The sequence below is a fragment of the Erpetoichthys calabaricus genome, chromosome 11 (assembly GCF_900747795.2).
Source record: "Erpetoichthys calabaricus chromosome 11, fErpCal1.3, whole genome shotgun sequence".
Classification (NCBI taxonomy): domain Eukaryota; kingdom Metazoa; phylum Chordata; class Cladistia; order Polypteriformes; family Polypteridae; genus Erpetoichthys; species Erpetoichthys calabaricus.
Window position 1 is genome coordinate 2,077,386 of NC_041404.2, and position 21,212 is coordinate 2,098,597.

At 36.5% G+C, this 21,212-nt stretch overlaps 1 protein-coding gene across 2 annotated transcripts in view; it reads left to right on the forward strand.

Moving 5' to 3' along the window:
• cplx2b (complexin 2b) overlaps nucleotides 1-21,212 on the forward strand; it is a 201,837-nt gene that overhangs the window by 162,828 nt on the left and 17,797 nt on the right. For both annotated transcript variants that reach the window (XM_051933832.1, XM_051933830.1), the window contains exon 3: nucleotides 6,513-6,688. In XM_051933832.1, the coding sequence (XP_051789792.1) occupies nucleotides 6,513-6,688 (176 nt within the window). The remainder of the gene's footprint in view (nucleotides 1-6,512; nucleotides 6,689-21,212) is intronic.

Sequence of the window (21,212 nt, forward strand, 5' to 3'; positions counted from 1 at the left end):
TGGTTATTATTCTCTAAAACAAACAGCTTCCACAAAACAAATAATCAACAGTCCTATCAGCATATCCCAAAGTGTATGAAAGATTTGGAGATACACCTTCAGAAGATGAGCACTGTTGAACAGGTAAATATGGTTAAAATGAACTCTACTGTCTTTCACTGATGCTGTAGAACTGGATCTTTGGCTTTGAAGTATGTTCTCTGGATTTGAAGAAAAAAGGTCTGACCCGGCTGCCTCTAATAAACAAGCATATAAAATGAGAATATCCAGAAAGCTTCATGACATGCCAAAATACCTTGCTTAACCAAAAAGCCTCAATTATTTTGGAATACTAATAAAAGAAAGAAAAATTTACACAGGATATACTAATCACCAAAAATAAACCTTTCATGTGGCACTGCTACAACGTCACGCAGTTATTTTCTAATAATACTCTTTTGCCTTCCTTGTGTATAGTGTAATCTGAACAAATGTTAGGCAAACAAAATGAATGCAAGAATGTATAACTGCAGTGCAAAAGCAGCAAAGCTTATCTAACTGGTCAACACTATCAAAATGATGACTTTAAATCAGAAGCAAATCCAGAAATCTGAAAGTTAGAGGACTTTGATCAAATTGGGTGGCATCTTTCCATATACTGTATTTCTTTGGGTTCTATCCTTGTTTTTTAAACTAGCTAGCTAAACAGCTCTGCTGCGGGGTTGGAGAGAAAGAGAGCAAGCTATTTCTAATTTAGCCTTTTAACCCTTAATGTACTACCTTAATTTAAGACTTCAAAATGTCAACTAAAGTTCAGAAGCAATGTGTCTATGATGAAACAGTGAACTGTATGGGCTGGAATGTCAAAGGTCTCAATAAGGAATTAAAGAGAAAGAAAGTATTCTCTCACCTAACAGGTCTAAACGCCAAGATAGTATTTTTACAGGAGACCAATTTATTAAGCAAGGATCAGTTTCGGTTGCAAAGATATTGGACTGGCCAAATATTCCACTCCAGCTATACAACAAACACAAGAGGTGTGGGAATTTTAATACATAGAACAATGTCATTTGTAGTATCAGATGTAATATCTGATTCTGAAGGGTGATATGTAATTGTTAAGGGTAATTTATTTAATTGTAAAATGATTTTGATAAATATCTATGTACCCAATATTGATGATAGAGACTTCATCCAAAATGTATTTGTAATGTCCTAATGTGAACACTCATGAAATTATAAAGGTCAGAGACTTTATTTGTGTTTTAAATCCAGACCTGGGTAGATCTTCAGCCATAGGGGTGATAACATCTAACATTGCAAAAACACTTACACAATTTGTAATTGATCACAGCTTATCAGACCCTTGGAGATTTCTAAATCCAAACTCAAGATCATACCCTTCTTCTCAACAGTTCATCATTGTTACTCAAGAATTGATTATTTCTTTATAGATAACCATTTTTTGGCTACGATCAAATCGCAGGTATGATGCTATTGTTATCTCCAACCACACCCCTCTGATCATGGAGCTCAAATCATTATCTTCCACATACTCATCTTGCAGCTGGCATCTTAACTCATTTTTATTAGCTGACAAGAACTGTACAGAGTTTATACCCAAGCAAACTGATTTTTTTAAGAGACATATACATCCCCAGAGGTCTCTGCAGGAATACTGTGAGAAACTCAGAAGTCATTTCATATCTCTCCCACAAAAAAATAAGAAGGCATCAGAGTTAATCAGTGAAATTACCAGAATTGATCAAGAACATGCCAGGTTCCCAAATGAGGCACTTTATAGGAAAAGACAGGCTTTGCATTCAGAACTCAACCTCTTGACAAAAAAGAAATGGAACAACTCATTTTTAAATCATGACATCATTACTATGAACACAGAGAGAAGGCTAATAAGATCTTAGCTCAACAAATCCACAAGCAGAAAGATCACTGTGAATTACCAGTAATTACCAACACAGATGGAGACAACATCATTGACCATAAAAATATAATGCACATATTTAGAGACTACTATAAGTCCTTATATTCTGCTTAGTTTAAAGAAAACAAGACACAATCTAATGTTTTTTTGATGCATTACAGATACCAAAGCTAGTGCAGAGGAATTGGATAAACCTCTGACATGCTCAGAATTACAAGATGCTAAAAACTCACTTCAGAGTGGGAAAGCAGCAGACCCTGATGGCTACCCTGTCGAACTTTATAAAAAATGTTCAATTAAGTTAGGTCCCATTTTATTAGCAACATTTATAGAATCCAGAGACAATAAAATTCTACCTTAAATTTTTCGCCAAGCGTTAATTACCATCTTTCCTAAAAAAAATAATTTATCTGGAAGAAATACATTCAACAGTATAAGCTGCAAGTCAACTACTTTTTCCATTTTATCTCGCCATTTACAATTAGCAATCAGTTTATCTTTCACAACTATTTTTGGTTTTTGGGTTAGTACTGATAGAATACAGTGGAATTTAATATTCAACATGTCACCAATCTCCAGCACCATAAGTAGTGAATATAACTACCTTACCTTGGATTTCCTTTCCTGAAAAATCTCAGAATAAAGTTTATAACACTACATACCAGACATACTCACTATCCACAGGTACAGCAATTTGGTTCACTTGTATAAAAAGCAACCAATGTTTTCTCATCTCATTTAAAAATACGATTACAATCAGGTGCAGTAAATCTTTACTCATCCTTTATATACAAGGGTAAATCAAAAAGTTAAGGTAATTAAAAACAATTATGCAGTAATTACAATGGATAAAGTTTACACAATACAACACATTCATGATGACTTGTGGGTAATTCAGACATGCATAGCACAGCACTCTGCTGTCAGTCTAGTTAAAGCAAAGGTAAAATGGACATTGACTCCCTGCTGCAGGATTGCACCACTATTGAACAATGTGACATAGTGAGATTTTTTTTTTTTGGAGACAGGTAGTGAACCTCGTAGAAATTTAATGTAAGATGTTGGTTCAGCACAGAAGTGCAAACAGCATGACTCAATGAAAAGTTAATGAATGAGTAGAAAGGTTTAAAGTGTGAAGAACAAGTGTAACCGACAAAGTTCGATCTGGTTGACCATCAACATTACACACAGAAGCCCACATCGATATAGCCTTTATCAAAGAAGACTGATAGATTACATTTGCCACTGTTGTTGAACATTAGGACATCCACTATGGACCTGCACATGCCATAGTGCATGATGACTTGGGGTACCATAAAGTTTGTGCAAGATGTGTATGCATACAGCTTACTTTTCTGCACAAACCAATACCCTTCTGTGAATTTCAGCAGATTTCACTCCATCTGCCCAAATACTACAGCGTGTTGTTCAACAGTGGTGCAATTCTGCACTGCAACATCCATGCTCATTTGACCTTTGCTTAAACTAAACTAACCGCAGAGTGCTGCACTGTGTGTGATTGAAATGCCAATAAACCATCCTGAATTGTGTTGTATTATGACAGCTTCTAACCATTGTAGTAATTTTCAAATTACCTTTAATTTTTGAGTAACCCGTATTCAACATGAAGATTGGTTTGATTGTTCGTATGTCCTCTGGCTTTTGCTAGCAAATCATGTCAAGAACAAAATGATTTTACAACCCAGTTCTAGAAAGAAAGAAAAAAGATTGTGACTGAGAGTCCCTGTTTCTCTAAGTTATTACAATTTAATCCTGCATGAAGTCTTCAAACAACCCAAAAGGATGCTCAGATGGATATCAAAGGAACCATATAAGAGACAGATAAAGATAAAATACACTAACAGATACTGTAGATAACTGATCCCTGAGTGGTAAATCACAGCAATATAGAACAAAATCTACTCATAGACATATTCTAAACAGTAAAAGCAAACTGCAAACTAATTACAAGTGCAAGACAGAGAACCATTATTATAATTCAAATTAGGACAAGATGGTGGCACACTCCTTAGTATTTTAGCCTCAAAGATCCAGTGCTTTTGGGTCTAATTGCAGTAGCACCATCTACTAGAATGTATTTTATAATAAATGTTGTAATAAAATGCATTGCATTTGTCATTCTAACAGATGGCGCAACACAGACATTTTAGTAATATAATGTACTCCGTTTTTAATTTAACAGATGACATGTCATAAACATTTGTTGTACTAAAATGCATTGCATTTTTCATTCCAACAGGTGGCCCATCACAAACATGTAGTAATAAAAAGCTTTGCATTTGTTTTTCCAACGGATGGTGCATCACACACATTTGTAGTAATTACTCCAACGTTTGGCCCATCACATTTACTATCTGTTGGATAACAGAGACATAACAAACAGACAAACACACAGATCATAGACACGTGTCCTTTTTTAAGCTAAAGTAACAAACCTTACAATGACATTCACATAGCTTTCAGTGTTCAAGAAACGTCCAGGCTGCAGTGGTCTATAATGCAAGTATAGAAGCCTGAAAGCACAGTCTCTCTCTCTCTCTCTCCCACAGATTGTTGAAAGATTCAACTGGACAAAACTGGCATGTTCAGTGATTTAAAGACAATATGGTGAAGTATCTAAAAAGACTTGTCAATTACAGCTCCAAAATATGTTCCCTATGGTATCTATACATTGGTGATAAAAGCAATTGGAAAACATAAATAATATGACCGGCTGTCCCAAGTGTTTCATTTATGTGGTATGTGTGTAATCAACATATAATAACCCTGCCTGTTTACCATGGAATGCCTGAAGGAATTAAATTGCATCTCACTGTCCTCATCTCACCTGATACTGAAATAGCCATTAGCCAGACTATTTTTAAGGAATGGTTATCTACTGTATGGCATCAAAAAAGATTGCATTTAATGAACAGCAGGATTGTGCAACAATACTTTATGTCAAATGTGTATGTCATAGAAGTTGTTACTTGACAGTGAATTATTTTACATTGCATATAAGACAATGCTTAGACTAAATTAATTATTAAAACTATTTATACTGACAGCATTAAAACTCCAAGCATACTTACAGACCAATAGCTATTAGATATAAAAATGTTACAAGCACATCAGGAAGCATGCAGTATGTTTTGCCAAACCTCAGATGTCACTAACTTTTGGTTTTTACAAAGTTACAATTTAAAGCATGGGGAAGAATATAAAGATAAAAGCAAAACAAACTTAAGGCTAAAGGAGCAAAGCATTCTAATGAAGTAGAGAAGTTCAATGCAGAGAAATAGTTAAAAGTAGTTTAAATTATTATGCCAGCTCATCTGTCTGTTCAGCACCCCATCTCTGTTCAGCTTGGCTCATTATTGTTAACATCTGCCATGTCTGTATGCAACCTTGGGGTGATGAAAAGTGACTAGCTGTTTTCAAGAACAGGTTAAATGTCTCTCTTGGTTTTGCAAATTTACTATATGCCACATCTGCAAGATTAGACTGTATCTGATGGAGTATGCATCACAACCCTTGGTCCAGACTTTGGTCTTGTCACACTCTGGACTACTGTTTTTCTCTGCTGGCAGGAGTAGTGGCATGTGTCACCAAGCCTCTGAAGATGATTCTAAATGCAGCAGCATGTCTGGTGTTCAACCAGGCACATGTCATTCTTCTCTTCGGATTACTACATTGGCTCCCTATTGTGACTCATATTAATTTTCACAATAGTCAATAGGTTAGCACCTACAGTATACAGTATATATGGAGTCACTTGTGCGGTGCTATGCTCCTTCTTGCCCAATCAGGTCTGTTGATAAACAGCATTTGTTAGTAACATCTCTGCATGGCATCATATCTCGAACCAGTTTCTTTTCCTGTTTAGCTCTGAGCTGGTGAAATGATCTGTCCACCTCCATCCAAACTTCTGACTCCCTCAAAAACACTGCCCTGTTTGGCGAATTGCTGTCTAACCGATGTTAGCTGTTAGTTTCAATTCCTAGATTACAAAAGCCTATCTTGCATTTTGTTTGAGCTCTACACTTGTTATGATAAATTTGTAACACCATGTTCACCTGTTTAATATGTCTGCTAAGCAAATAAAAGTAATTGTTGAAGGTTGACCCTTGGAGCCCCAGATTTCCATGGGCAGTGGCTTTGCTCCTGGCCAATATATTTTGTGTTTGGAATTTTGCATATTTTTTTCTGAATACTCTAGTTTCATCCCACATAATAATTAGATAGTAATTGACTCAAAATTAAGTAAGCGTGGCTATGTATGTGAGTGTGACATGTGAAAATGAAACAAACAAGCAAATATGTCTCAGTGAATCCTCAAATCGTTCCTGTAGTTGCCTTTGTTTTTTGATCCCTTGTAAAGTTTATGGCACACACATATGACAAAACTTTTTTTTTAACTTTTATTGAATTTATTTAAAGCATGTAATATTCCATACAATCACATCAAACTGAACAAAACTAAATTCACATGTGACAAACCTTAAATGTAGGAATTGCCATTCCTTATACTATTCTATTAAAATGAATTGTTAGTTAGAATGCTAACATGTAACTGTGTATGTTTGTGTAGGAGCTACAAAAGACATGGGAAAAATGCTTGGCGGTGAGGAGGAGAAGGATCCAGACGCACAGAAGAAAGAAGAGGAAAGGCAAGAAGCATTAAGACAGCAAGAGGAAGAAAGGAAGGCCAAACATGCTCGCATGGAGGCAGAGAGGGAGAAAGTACGGCAACAGATCAGGGACAAGGTTAGTGCTTAGTGCTTGGATAGTCTGACTTACTGAGAATGGTCATCCTGAAAATAGTAAGGGTTTATAAAGAAACAACAAACATCTCTTAGTGTTATTCTGCAGGATAAAAAACGACTCCATTTAATAGTCTGATGTAAAGAAATGTGTGGTGCTGTGTGCTCGACAAGAGATGAAGATCAAAAAAATGTTTAAATGAAGCTTAAAGAAAAAAAGTTGATTTAAGTTAAAAATGTCATTTTGTTTGGGATAAGAAAATGGCTGGACAGATGGATGGATGTTTATTTCTGTTGGGTGATGTCTTACTGTTTTTAATCATGCTGGGCAATGATGTTTCACACAAGCATCTGGAAACAATGGCTACCTTTGCTTACTGTTGATACTGCATTGCGAGTGCAGTACTTTCTTATCATAAGTATAACACATATTGTTATTGAAACTATTTAACTGTGTGACATGTAACAGACAAAAAATTACCCCTCAGTTTTCTGTGTGTAATTTTGGAGTATTTTTTATTTGTATTTTCTAACAAGACACAATCATGCTGTCACACAATGGAAAACACTAATTTATATCTTTTTGTCATCATTTGCTCAATAGATGACCTTAAATTACAGAAAGTGAAACATTAGCTTTATCAAGACCTCCTGATTTATAGTCAGAAATTCTGTTAAAATTGCTCTTGACGATATCTCCTTCTTACCATAGAATATTGTTATTTTCAGTGTGACCCTGGATGATCCATAATCATTCAAACAAAACACTTTCTTCAGTGACCCAAGCCTGTCTTCTTCAAAAACTCCACAAGGCTCAACCCAACCCCCCTCTTCTTCCATGCCATTCACCTCCTTGTTGAAGCTCTTCTTTTTAATTGCTAATCCACTGCAGCTCTCTCCAGGCAGGGCTTTCAGCAAATGCTATCAAAGCTCTCCATCTCCCACAGAATGCATCTGCTTAACTGATGTTCCTTGTTTCTCATTTCACCAACACTATTCTTCTACCTTAGTCTCTCTACTGACTTTCAGATGCAGCAGAATTTATATTCAAAGCTCATGTGAGCTACACATCCCTGGAATACATCTCAATTTTCTGATCTCTCCTTTACATGTCTTTAATAGTTTTTTGTTCTGTCTACTGACTTCCCTCCTTGCCAGGTATCGTAATACTAGGCAGACTATCACAGTTCTTGATTCCAAGCTATGGAAAGAGATTCCCCATGACCATTAAAACTGCTCCAAACCTGCTGATATTCAGGGCCTTCTTAAAAATGTGTTAATTTATAGTGTTTCATGGGATTGCTTAGACTTTCTACATTTGCTCTTCTTCCACTGTGTATGTATACCGAGCTAATCAAGGATTTAGTGGCTTTGATTGTGTTTGAATTCTAGTTTTTCATTTTTGGAATTGACTGTAGTACTACATTTCTTGTCCTCTACTTTAAAGTTTGTTGTCTATTGCTTAAGAACTTTGTACTTTTTACCACTCATTGTATGTACTGTGGTTTGCTTTTTATCATCTTGGATAGATAGATAGATAGATAGATAGATAGATAGATAGATAGATAGATAGATAGATAGATAGATAGATAGATAGATAGATAGATAGATAGATAGATAGATAGATAGATAGATAGATCTACAAGAGTTGTCAGGTTACCAGGTTATTAAAGTGAAATGATTAACATTTTCCTTAGATTTATGTTTGTTTGCTTGTTTCTTTCTTTCATTCTTTCTTTAAAATCTGAAACTTTAATAAAATGTATCTATTTTTAACTTTCCTTTGGATTTAAAGTAGGTTTTTATTTAAAAACACTTCCAATTTCTGCCAAAGCATGTGGAAGCTAAGCCAACAGAAGAGGAAATGATATATAAACAGTATCACTAATATTTGTATGTTAGGCTGTCTCTGTATGTTGAACAATTTAGTTCAATAAGATTACTCTAAATCATTTACGATCAGAACCAGTGAGCACCAGTTTGTGTTTATCAGTACTGCGTTATTACACTTACAGATGATGCTGCAATTGTGAACTGCTGGGCTGGCTACTGTGAGCAGCTCTTAAAAGCTGATTCTCTGGCTAGGACGTTGGATGTCTCTGGGACCATGGTTCTTGATGCTGATCCTCCAATTAGCTGTGAACCACCCAATCTCACTGAGATCGCACAGCTGGGGGTAGGGAAGGCTGCAGGGATCTGTGGCATCTGGGGTGAGCTTCTCCAGGCTGGTAGTAAAGCTGTCCTCTTTGCATTGCAAGCAATCTTTGCTTCCTTTTGGAAGACAGGTGTCATCCCAACTGACTGGAAAACAGGACTTGCTGTCCCTATCTGCAAAGGGAAGGGTGTTTTGCCTGAATTGTGGCAACTACAGGGGGATAAAACTGCTCTTGGTGCTGGATAAGGTCCTTGATAGGGTCATCCTCAATAGGATCCATGATCACTTGCTCACTTACCATTGACTGCATCCTAGCGCTGAGGGCTCTTATGCAAACGCAAATATCAGCACAGTTTCTTTGCAGTTTTTGTCAATTTTTGCAAAGTGTTCAACTCATTTGATTGAGCTGCCCAGTGGGACATCCTGAGTATTTGCGGGATCCCCCCAAAGTTGCTAGATGTCATGACCGGCCTGTACACTGGTACTCCGAGTGCTGTGCAGAGTGGAGGCAGAACCTCTGCATTTTTCCCAGTTGGTTCTGGAGTTCTTGAGGTGTGTGTAATTGCTTCTACTTTGTTCAGTGCTTGCATTGACTGCGTGTTGGGCAGGGTCTTGGAGTCCAGCGGATGTGGGCATCTGATCTTGACTTTAAGGAGAATAAATGATCTTCACAGAGTCAATCTGATTGGGGCTCTCAAGAGACTGAGCGGGGTGGGGGGGGAGTCTGAGAGCCTGGGCTTCTCTGAGTGGAGGGAATGTTGGCCTCAGATTTACTTACCTTGACAATGACATTCATGTCTCTGGTGACTCTTCCTATGAAGTCAATAGACAGTCCTGGTGCTTCCTGTTTTGCTATATGATCGCAACACATGGACACTATCCAGTGACCTGAGAGAAAGACTGGACTCCTTCAGTACAGTGTTTCTTTGGAGAATCCTTGGGTACCACTGGTTTGACTTTGTGTCGAACAAGTGATTGCTCACGGAGTCCCAAATGAGGCAGATTAATTGCATTGTCAGGAAGTGTCAGTTACGACACTACGGCCATGTGGCGCAATTCCCAGAGGATGATCTGGCTCACAGGATCCTCTTTGTTGAGGACCTGAGCAATTGGACCAGGCCACGAGGACAGCACGTAACACATGGCTTCGGCAGATAGATGGTCATTTCTGGGGGAGGACTGAACTGCATGCCTGCCTGGGGGGTTACCAACCAGGATCCCGAGCTGGGATCATCATGGGGTGGGTGCAGCAATACATTGTACCAGTACATACTCCCAACCTGACCTGATCTGATTATTACACTACACAGTTTTCTCCATGAGATTTTTCTTATGTCAACAACCAATATGTTGAAATTCTCAATTTGAATGGTACATAAAGGGAAAATATTACTTTGTTAGTTACAATGTTCAAAAAAGACAATGCATTGAATGGTATATATTCGATGTTTGGTGAATTGGATCCAAAAGGAACTATACTAGATGGATGGAAAGCTATTCTGTGAAATTTTGTAGTATTTTTTTGGATAATGTAGTGTATTAATTTTAAGGTTACTGTCTTTTTCTTGTCTATGTGGTGTGTGGAACAAGTTAAATCTTTTTGTAAGTGGGACATTCTTATCCAAGCTGAAAAATAACGTGCAATTAAACAATAGTTGATTAAACTTTACTTAGTTAAATTGTTACTCCTTTTTTGCATGTTCATTTTCCAACTTACAGTATAATAATCACCTGTATTGTTTTGAAATGGAACAAAAACATCCGGTCGCTGCTCTGTAGCAGACCTCTCAGTGCATCTCTCCGTGTTTTGTACCTGTTTTTTAGTTCTATTTGTCTGTTTTATTTCATTCTGTCTGTTACCTGTTATTAGATGCAACTGAGAAGGCAAATTTCATGTTTTCTTGTGAACCCCTTGATGTATATCAAGGTTGAAATAAGTCATTAAAGAAAAGACAGAGGCCTTCAATGTCATATTAAAAAATGACTTGGAGGTGGTATAGTGACCATTTTTTCTAGAAGGATTGCCACAGAATGGGAAAATGTTGACAACCATTTTGAGAAACTGTTAAACGTGGCAGACGACTTGTCCTTAGTGGAAACAGCACTGGTAAGGTTGGGTCAGTTTTTGTTGCTGGAATCAGTGAAATGTTTGAGGAACTCCGCAATGACAAAGCTACTAGGGTTGGCAGAAACAGAAGAGATAAAGGAGCAGAATAATTTTGGGATGTTTTGGTAATGTGCCTTTTGAAATGTAGAAATAGTGGATTGTTAAGAGAATGAGATAATGAGCCCAATTTTGAAAAAGATGGACCAGAGCGTATCTCCCAATTTCTGTGTTATTACATTGGTCAGCCTCTAGTCATAAGTGTCATAAGTCAATTGTTTAACCATAGATTTAGGAGAAGAGATGGATGAAGTGTTTGTCCTTACACATATTTTGGAGGAATTGTTGAAATTTACTAATCCTTTCAATGCGCATTTTGTGAAGCCAAAGAATGCTTATATACGTATTTGCCTATCCTAGGCTTTCTTACTGGAGATGATGTATTTGTTTAGAGTTTCTATGGGACTGTCACAAAGTATTCTGCTTTTTTCATTTCCCAAGATTACATCTTGCCTGAAGAAGGGGCCTGAGTTGCCTCGAAAGCTTGCATATTGTAATCTTTCTAGTTAGCCAATAAAAGGTGTCATTTTGCTTGGCTTTTCTCTACATTCATTTCCCATGGAAGAGTTGTATTAATTAATTTATAGAAAAGCCATATCCTTTAAAAGGGTGTCTTTTGTGGCTCTTCCTACCTGTGATATTTGCAGACACAATATCAAGGTAGTGTCAAGGCTAGACGAGAATCCAGTCTGCATATATAACACTTGCATATCTGCTGGCCTTGAGTGAAGTCCTATTCATGTCATCTAATTGCAGTTGCTGCCATCAATAGGAATGGATTATGACAAGCAGTGATAGTGAAACAGGAGCATGATTGTATCCTACAGTTTGCTTGGAGCATGGAAGCAGCTGGGAATTACCTTACAGGAGTTGCAGTATGTTACACAAGATAGCAAGTCTGCTCTGTCCTGCTTAGCACCATGACTCTCACCAGAATAAGCAGTTTAATAAAAAGGAGATGAGTTGGGATAGCTAAATTAAGCATAGAAGACATACATGTTAGAAATGGGAATTATGGAGAAAATATAAATGGCCTTAACTTTGTTAAATATATAAACACATTGATTTTGACAGCCCTCTCATATACAGAGAGGTAGTCCATGTGTTTGGGCAAAGTGGTGTACTAGTGCTTTCTTTGTTATTTTGTTTTACATGTTTGTGTACATCTCTTTGCCTGCATCTGAATAGAGACTGCAACTGTTACAGTTTTGTATATTAATATTAAATAATTATGTTTATCAATTAGTGTGTAGTATAATATTCAGTATATACTTTAGATATATACTTTTGATAGTCCTCATGTTGGAAAGCGGGTAGCATTTCTGTTTGAATCCCAGATTTGATCTGATGATTTAATGTGTAAAGTTTATGAGTTCTCCCAGTGTTAATATGGATATCCTCTGGTGATTCCCATTTCTTCACACAGGCAAAAAAATAAATGCTTTCAGGATGATTGCTGACTAAAATATTCCATCTAGAGTGCCTATATAACTGACTCATCATCCTTGAATTCAAATAATGAAAAATAATAGATAAAATACCATTATGTCCATGAAAAGCAGCAATACAAAACAGTTTAAAGGATAGCATGCACATCTTGAGGATATACTGTAGTGCAGTACATGTAAGATGACTGTGGTACATATAAGCCTTACAGTTTGTGTGGTTTATGTGACTTCTGTACAGTCACAGTATGTGATTTGAATTTGTTCAACTGTGTCTAATTTCTGTATGGAAAGGAAACATGGTTAATACAAGCAAAACAAACATAAAGACTGCTAAAATAAAGAAAGTTTAATAAAATTGTGCATTAGCAAATACCTAATGTAATAAGGTACATACACATACACACACACACCCACACACAGGTTTTCCATTTATATGCTAATGTTGTTTTGGCAATTTTGGAAGATCACATCTTGAGTAATGCTTAGCACTCCTGTTGGTGATGAATACAGAACCCTTGCATTCCTCACTCATTCCGCTCTCTATTGAAGGTAGTATGTATAATAAAGACTAACTTTTCAAACTGGGGCCAGTAGTGAAGCACGTTAGAGCTGCATGATGGTGCAGGAATTTTTGGTTTAAAATAGTGCAGCTCAAATACTTGGGTGTAGGTGTATGATGGATAGACATGTGGCCATGGAATGCTAAAAGGATGAATGAAGTAATTAAGTACGCATGTGTGGATGCGTGATTTGAGCACCTATCCCTCATTACCAGTTCTGTGGATCAATGAGCACAGGACCAACACTCACACAGAAAAAAGGAGTCTGAGTAGTTGTAAACAGAGGGAAATAGAAAGAAAGAAAAGAGGAGATAAAACCAAGGAAAGAGAGAGAGAGAAAAGAGCAGGATCAGGTTGAGGATAAGAAGCAGTTGGGAGTGAGGGCTACGGGGCTCCCAGGTGGGGATTTTCCTGGCTGAGCTGTGTGTGCAGGAGCAATCGGGATCATGTACACTGCAGACAACAAAGGATGGTAGCAGGAAGGTCTCAGCAGGTACTGACTGAGGTGGCTCGGATAGGAGGGAGCCAGAAATGCGACTGTATTCACTGATGTCTCAGCTCTGTTGCGAGACCATAAGAGGGTGAGCAGGATAGAGGATAGAGAGAGAGAGAGCACTAAGGAAGAGGCAAGGGAGGAGATGATCCCAAATGGGTTTTTAAAGTAAACCTTCATTGGAATGTATTTATTGGTTTTATTGTTGCATACTCTTTTGTTTTTATGGATTACTAGCAAAATACCCGTGCTTCGCAGCGGAAAAGTAGTGTGTTAAAGAGGTTATGAAAAAGAAAAGGAAACATTTTAAAAATAATGTAACATGATTGTCAATGTAATTGTGTTGTCATTGTTATAAGTACACACACACACATAAACATATATATACATATATGCATATCTACATATACACATATCTACATATATATATACATATAGACATCCACATATATATATATATATATATATATATATCAACATATATATATAAACACATACATACACACATATGTACATATACACATACATACATATATATACACACATACATACATAGATACACACACACACACACACATATATATATATATATATATATATATACACACAGACACATATATATACATATATATTTACATATCTACATATATACACATATCTACATATATATATACACACATCTACATATATATACACATATATATACATATCTACATATATATCTAGACATACATACAAAAATACATTGACAGATATATATATATAGATATCTACATATATATATATATATATATGTAATTGTGTTGTCACTGTTATGAGTGTTGCTGTCATATATATATATATATATATAATATACACACTCACACATAAACATATATATACATATATGTACATATACACATATATACATATATATATATACATATACACATCTACATATATATACAAATATATATATATATATATACACACATATCACACATATATATATACACATACATATACACACATATACATACATACACATACATATATATATACACACATACATACGTACATACACACACACACATATATATATATATATTTACATATCTACATATATATACACATATATATATACATATCTACATATATATACAAATATATATATATACATATCTACACATATATACACATATATCTACATATATCTAGACATACATATATACATACATACATTGACATATATATGTATATATATTATACATATATATATATATACATATATATATATATATATATATATATATATATATATATATCAAATGAATGTGAACCTTTTGTAGGGTCTGTCCCTGAGACTTATTAATTGTCATTGCGAAGCAGAGCCTTAGTGGAAATTGGAGGCGTTTGAATTGAAATGGGAGATCAGAGGGTATAACGGGGATGCGAGGAATAAAAACTCTCTCCCCTGAGCCACCGCCGTAAAAATAGTTGCCTGAATGAGGTTCTTTTGCAGACACGTGAACTAAAGTCTCGTGCCGTCACAAAGTTTCAGTGGCTGTACACAAATCCACAATCGGTTTCATATTGTTTTTTTACGTTAGCAATTAGGTAATGTGTTTTTTGAACAGGTTTGATTATTGAAGTGATCATTCTTGCTGCGTTCAGTCAGTTTACGTGAGCCGCTCTCTTGTGTGATGTTGCGATGTCCACGGGTTTATTTAATGTTAGCTAAGACCTGGCAGTTAAAAGTTTCTCGCTACAGCAATTTTAACTCAGTCACAAAGTGATCCAAACTGTCATTTAAACCTCGTGTCTTCTCATTAAACTTGTATCTCGCGAATATGGCATTGCAAAGGGCAGCGGGTCAGTTCACGTGCTTACATGGGAGGCGTGATGACGCGATATATTTTGATATCAAAATACCGGCGCTTCGCAGTGGCGAAGTACTGCTTTCAAATTTTTATTAAGAAGAAAAGTAAACCTTTTTAAACTGAGGGAAAATGAATCAATAATTATTTGTTATGGATCTATTTGTATACTACGTTGTCAGTTCTCCCCTCTGGTTGTAATATGACGAAGCTGTGTGCTGAGCTTACTGTTGAGAATGCAACGTACAGTTGGCCATGTGAAAAGCAGTCCTGCCTCAAATCAATGCCAACCTTTTGTAGGGTCTGTCCCTGAGACTTATTAATTGTCATTGCTAAGCAGAGCCTTAGTGCAAATTGGAGGCGTTTGAATTGAAATGGGAGATCAGAGGGTATAACGGGGATGCGAGGAATAAAAACTCTCTCCCCGAGCCACCGCCAGTAAAAATAGTTGCCTGAATGAGGTTCTTTTGGAGACACGTGACCTGAAGTCTCGTGCCGTCACAAAGTTTCAGTGGCTGTACGCAAATCCACAATCGGTTTCATATTGTTTTCTTACGTTAGCAATTAGGTAATGTGTTTTTTGAACAGGTTTGATTTATGGAAGTAATCACTCCTGCTGCGTTCAGTCACTTCACGTGAGCCGATCTCTTGTGTGATGTTGCGATGTCCAGGGGTTTATTAAATGTTAGCTAAGACCCGGCAGTTAAAAGTTTCTCGCTACAGCAATTTTAACTCTGTCACAAAGTGATCAAAACTGTCGTTTATACTTGGTGTCTTCTCATTAAACTTGTATCTCGCGAATATGGCATTGCAAACGGCAGCGGGTCAGTTCACGTGCTTACATGGGAGGCGTGATGACGCGATATATTTTGATACATATCAAAATACCCGCGCTTGGCAGCGGCGAAGTACTGCTTTAAAATTTTTATTAAGAAGAAAAGTAAACGTTTTTAAACTGAGGGAAAATGAATCAATAATTATTTCTTAAGGATCTCTTTGTATATCATGTTCTCAGTTCGCCCTTACAGTTCTAATATGACCAAGATGTGTGCTGAGCTTACTCTTGAGCATGAAATCTAACGTGGTTTGTGCCCTTCAGAATGAAAACAGTTTGCATTCACCTTTTTAATAAAAGGCGAGCTTTTAAGCCTGAGAAATCACCCCGTACATGCACACGTTTAATTGCACGTGTTAATATCTATGCTTACACAGTATTAAAAGACACTCAACAACAGAGACTTATTGTCATTGCTAAGCAGAGCCTTAGTGTAAATTGGAGGCGTTTGAATTGAAATTGGAGATCAGAGGGTATAACGGGGATGCGAGGAATAAAAACTCTCTCCCCCGAGCCACCGCCAGTAAAAATAGTTGCCTGAATGAGGTTCTTTTGCAGACACGTGACCTGAAGTCTCGTGCCGTCAGAAAGTTTCAGTGGCTGTACGGAAATCCACAATCGGTTTCATATTGTGAATTTCCCATTGGGATTAATAAAGTATCTATCTATCTATCTATCTATCTATCTATCTATCTATCTATCTATCTATCTATCTATCTATCTATTGTTTTCGTACCTTATCAATTGTGAAATGTGTTTTTTGAATAGGTTTGATTCATTGAAGTGATCACTCCTGCTGCGTTCAGTCAGTTCACGTGAGCCGCTGTCTTGTGTGATGTTGCGATGTCCACGGGTTTATTTAATGTTAGGTAAGATCCGGCAGTTAAAAGTTTCTGGCCACAGCAATTTTAACTCTGTCACAAAGTGATCGAAACTGTCGTTTATACCTCGTGTCTTGTCATTAAACTTGTATCTCGCGAATATGGCATTGCAAACGGCAGAGGGTCAGTTCACGTGCTTACATGGGAGGCGTGATGACGCAATATATTTTGATACATATCAAAATACCAGCGCTTCGCAGCGGCGAAGTACCGCTTTAAAATTTTTATTAAGAAGAAAAGTAAACCTTTTTAAACTGAGGGAAAATGAATCAATAATTATTTCTTAAGGATCTCTTTGTATATCATATTGTCAGTTCACCCTTCCGGCTGTAATATGACCAAGCTGTGTGCTGAGCTTACTCTTCAGCATGAAATCTTAACGTGGTTTGTGCCCTTCAGAATGAAAACAGCATTTACCTTTTTAATAAAAGGCGAGCTTTTAAGCCTGAGAAATCACCCCGTAAATGCACACGTTTAATTGCACATCTGTTAATATGTATGCTTACACAGTATTAAAAGACACTCAACAATTAACGTCATTTACCTTCGTTCCCGCATTTGACTCGTGCTGTAAATCTCTTCCTTGTTTTCACTTCACGTGATTACGTAGGAGGCGTAATACGTGATGACGTGATACGTGACTCCGCCTCCTCCATTAGACTATATGGACAAAAAACAGGTTCCAGTTATGACCATTACGCGTAGAATTTCGAAATGAAACCTGCCTAACTTTTGTAAGTAAGCTGTAAGGAATGAGCCTGCCAAATTTCAGCCTTCTACCTACACGGGAAGTTGGAGAATTAGTGATGAGTGAATCAGTCAGTCAGTCAGTCAGTCAGTCAGTGAGTCAGTGAGGGCTTTGCCTTTTATTAGTATAGATATATATATATATATATATATATATATATAGACATACATACATATATCTATACTAATAAAAGGCAAAGCCCTCACTGACTCACTCACTCACTCACTCACTGACTGACTGACTCACTCATCACTAATTCTCCAACTTCCCGTGTAGGTGGAAGGCTGAAATTTGGCAGGCTCATTCCTTACAGCTTACTTACAAAAGTTAGGCAGGTTTCATTTCGAAATTCAAAGCGTAATGGTCATAACTGGAACATATTTTTTGTCCATACACTGTAATGGAGGAGGCGGAGTCACGTATCGCGTCATCACGCCTCCTACGTAATCACGTGAACTAAAAACAAGGAAGACATTTACAGCACGAGTCACACGCGGGAAAAACGTTCATTACACAATTGACAAGGCAGCGAAACAATAAGAAGCAAGTGAGTGACGCATACAAGCATCTTCATCAGACACGAGGTATAAAAAAGCACGGTGTAAACCGTAAGTCTAAATTAACTTTATAGAAACGCTCCCGCTGCCGTTTGCAATACCATATTCGCGAGATACAAGTTTAATGAGAAGACACGAGGTATAAAAAAGCACGGTGTAAAGCGTAACCTTAAATTAACTTTATAGAAACGCTTCCGCTGCCGTTTGCAATGCCATATTCGCGAGATACAAGTTTAATGAGAAGACACGAGGTATAAACGAGAGTTTGCATCACTTTGTAACAGAGTTAAAATTGCTGTAGCGAGAAACTTTTAACTGCCGGGTCTTAGCTAACATTAAATAAACTCGTGGACATCGCAACATCACACAAGAGAGCGGCTCACGTGAAGTGACTGAACGCAGCAGGAGTGATCACTTCCATAAATCAAACCTGTTCAAAAAACACATTACACAATTGATAAGGTAGGAAAAGAATATGAAACAAAGCACGGTATAAACCGTAACTTTAAATTAAGTTTATAGAAACGCTGCCGTTTGCAATACCATATTCGCCCCTGCGAAGCGCGGTGATTTTGCTATATATATTAAACTATTTCAACCATTGTATAATCTGCTTCTCGCAACTGAAAGAGGGCACCGCGGCAGAAGTTAGCCGACTTGCTCACCAACCACAAGCGTTACCTGGTAGGTAACCACTCATACAATCAGATTGTGAATCAGACTACGAATGCCTGCAATGTAATTTCCCCGATCTACATGCTGTCAAATGAACAAACCACACGCCGTGGTACAACGTTAGGGGCTTCGCCTCTACGTCCGAGGATCAATTCCTGTAAGGGAGTGCAGTGACTGTGTACTCCTGATGAGCCCACAATTACGGCGAAACACGTGTCGCATACTATGCATCTTCAAAGCACGGTGTAAACAGTAAGTTTAAATTGAGTTTATAGAAACGCTCCCGCTGCCGTTTGCAATACCATATTAGATGACTTTGTAACGGAGTTAAAATTGCTGGAGCGATAAATTTTTAACTGCCGGGTCATGTCGCGTGTTCTTGGGTAGGTACACCAAAAAATGTATACATTTATGCATGTAATGGGCAAACAAAAAATGTACTATACCCGAAAGCACTACAGTAGTACTCAATGTATCTTTACTTCTTAAATGTTAATGTTTTACTGTTTAATAATTTATACGCTTCTTATATGTTATTCAGATTCTTTTATCAAAATACCAGTAACAGCGCACTGCACGATAACGTGGAGTGAATACACTTGACATGACCATTCATAGTATTTATCCCCTTTCACTGTACGTTTACCATTCGTTTGCTCAGAGGTTGATGCGCTTGCTCTTCACCCTAGCGTCCCGCTGCTTTCTTCTTTCGTCGGCATCTTTTCCCGTTAAAACTGATTTTTTTTAAAACTTAGTATGTTTTCTTTAATTTTTCAGTTAAGCTGGCACTTAAGTCTTCAATTTGCCTCAAGAATAATTAGCGAAGGTGGTAGACAATGAAAACGTCAACCGTATGCATCCGCCACGCACGCACTGGTGCGCGCAGCTGTGAGTTGATTCTACAATAAAATAAAATAAAGATAAAAACAGTAATAACTTGCAGCACCGCTATTCAATTACACTTGCCTAACGCCTCTCCTAAGGGGAAATACTGTGGGATCTGGGCATCCGTCAAAGCAGCAATCACAAGCCCGATTAGAAAGCGGGAAGCTGTGATTTGTCCTCTCCCTCCCATGTAACAATCACAGCCCGTGTTGCAACGCACTATGTATGTATGTATGTATATGTATATATGTGTATGTGTGTATGTATATATATATATATATATATATATATATATATATATATATATATATATGTATGTTCATATGTGTGGGAAAGCGAATAGTAGACTTGACGTAGTATATGTGTACCAAATTTCAAGTCAATAGGTGAAACGGTTTGCGAGCTACAGCTGATTTAAAATCCTGGACAGACAAACGAATAGCCACGGTAGCGTATTATAGAAGAACATTTTACTGTTTAATAATTTATATTTATATGCAATGTGCTTCTTTTATATTACTTCATATTCTCATATGATAATGATGTTAATGTTGTTTATATTGATTTCTATGTTATTGTAAGTGCTCTTTATTTGTGTAAAAATAAATTTGGCAATTAAACTTATTTTATACATACATTTTATGTTTTTCTCTTGCACTCAGTGAGTGAATCCACTGGGTAATCACCTATATATATATATATATATATATATATATATATATATATATATATATATATATATAATATACATAGATAGATATATGTGTATGTATGTAGATATACAAATATGTATATGTATATATATGTATATATGTGTATATATATGTACATATACAAATATGTATATGTATATATATGTATGTATGTGTATATATATGTAGATATACAAATATGTATATATATGTAGATATACAAATATGTATATATATGTAGATATACAAATATGTATATATATGTAGATATACAAATATGTCTATATATGTGTCTGTATGTGTCTATATATATGTATATATATATATATATATATATATATATGTGTGTGTGTGTGTATGTATGTATGTGTGTATATCTATGTGTATATATATATGTTGATATATGTTTATATATGTGGATGTGTATATGTATATATAAATGTATATATGTATATATGTTTATGTATATATATATATATGTTTACATAACCTCTTTAAACACACTTCTTCTCCGCTGCGAAGCGCGGGTATTTTGCTAGTATATATATATATCTATATCTATATATATCTATATCTATA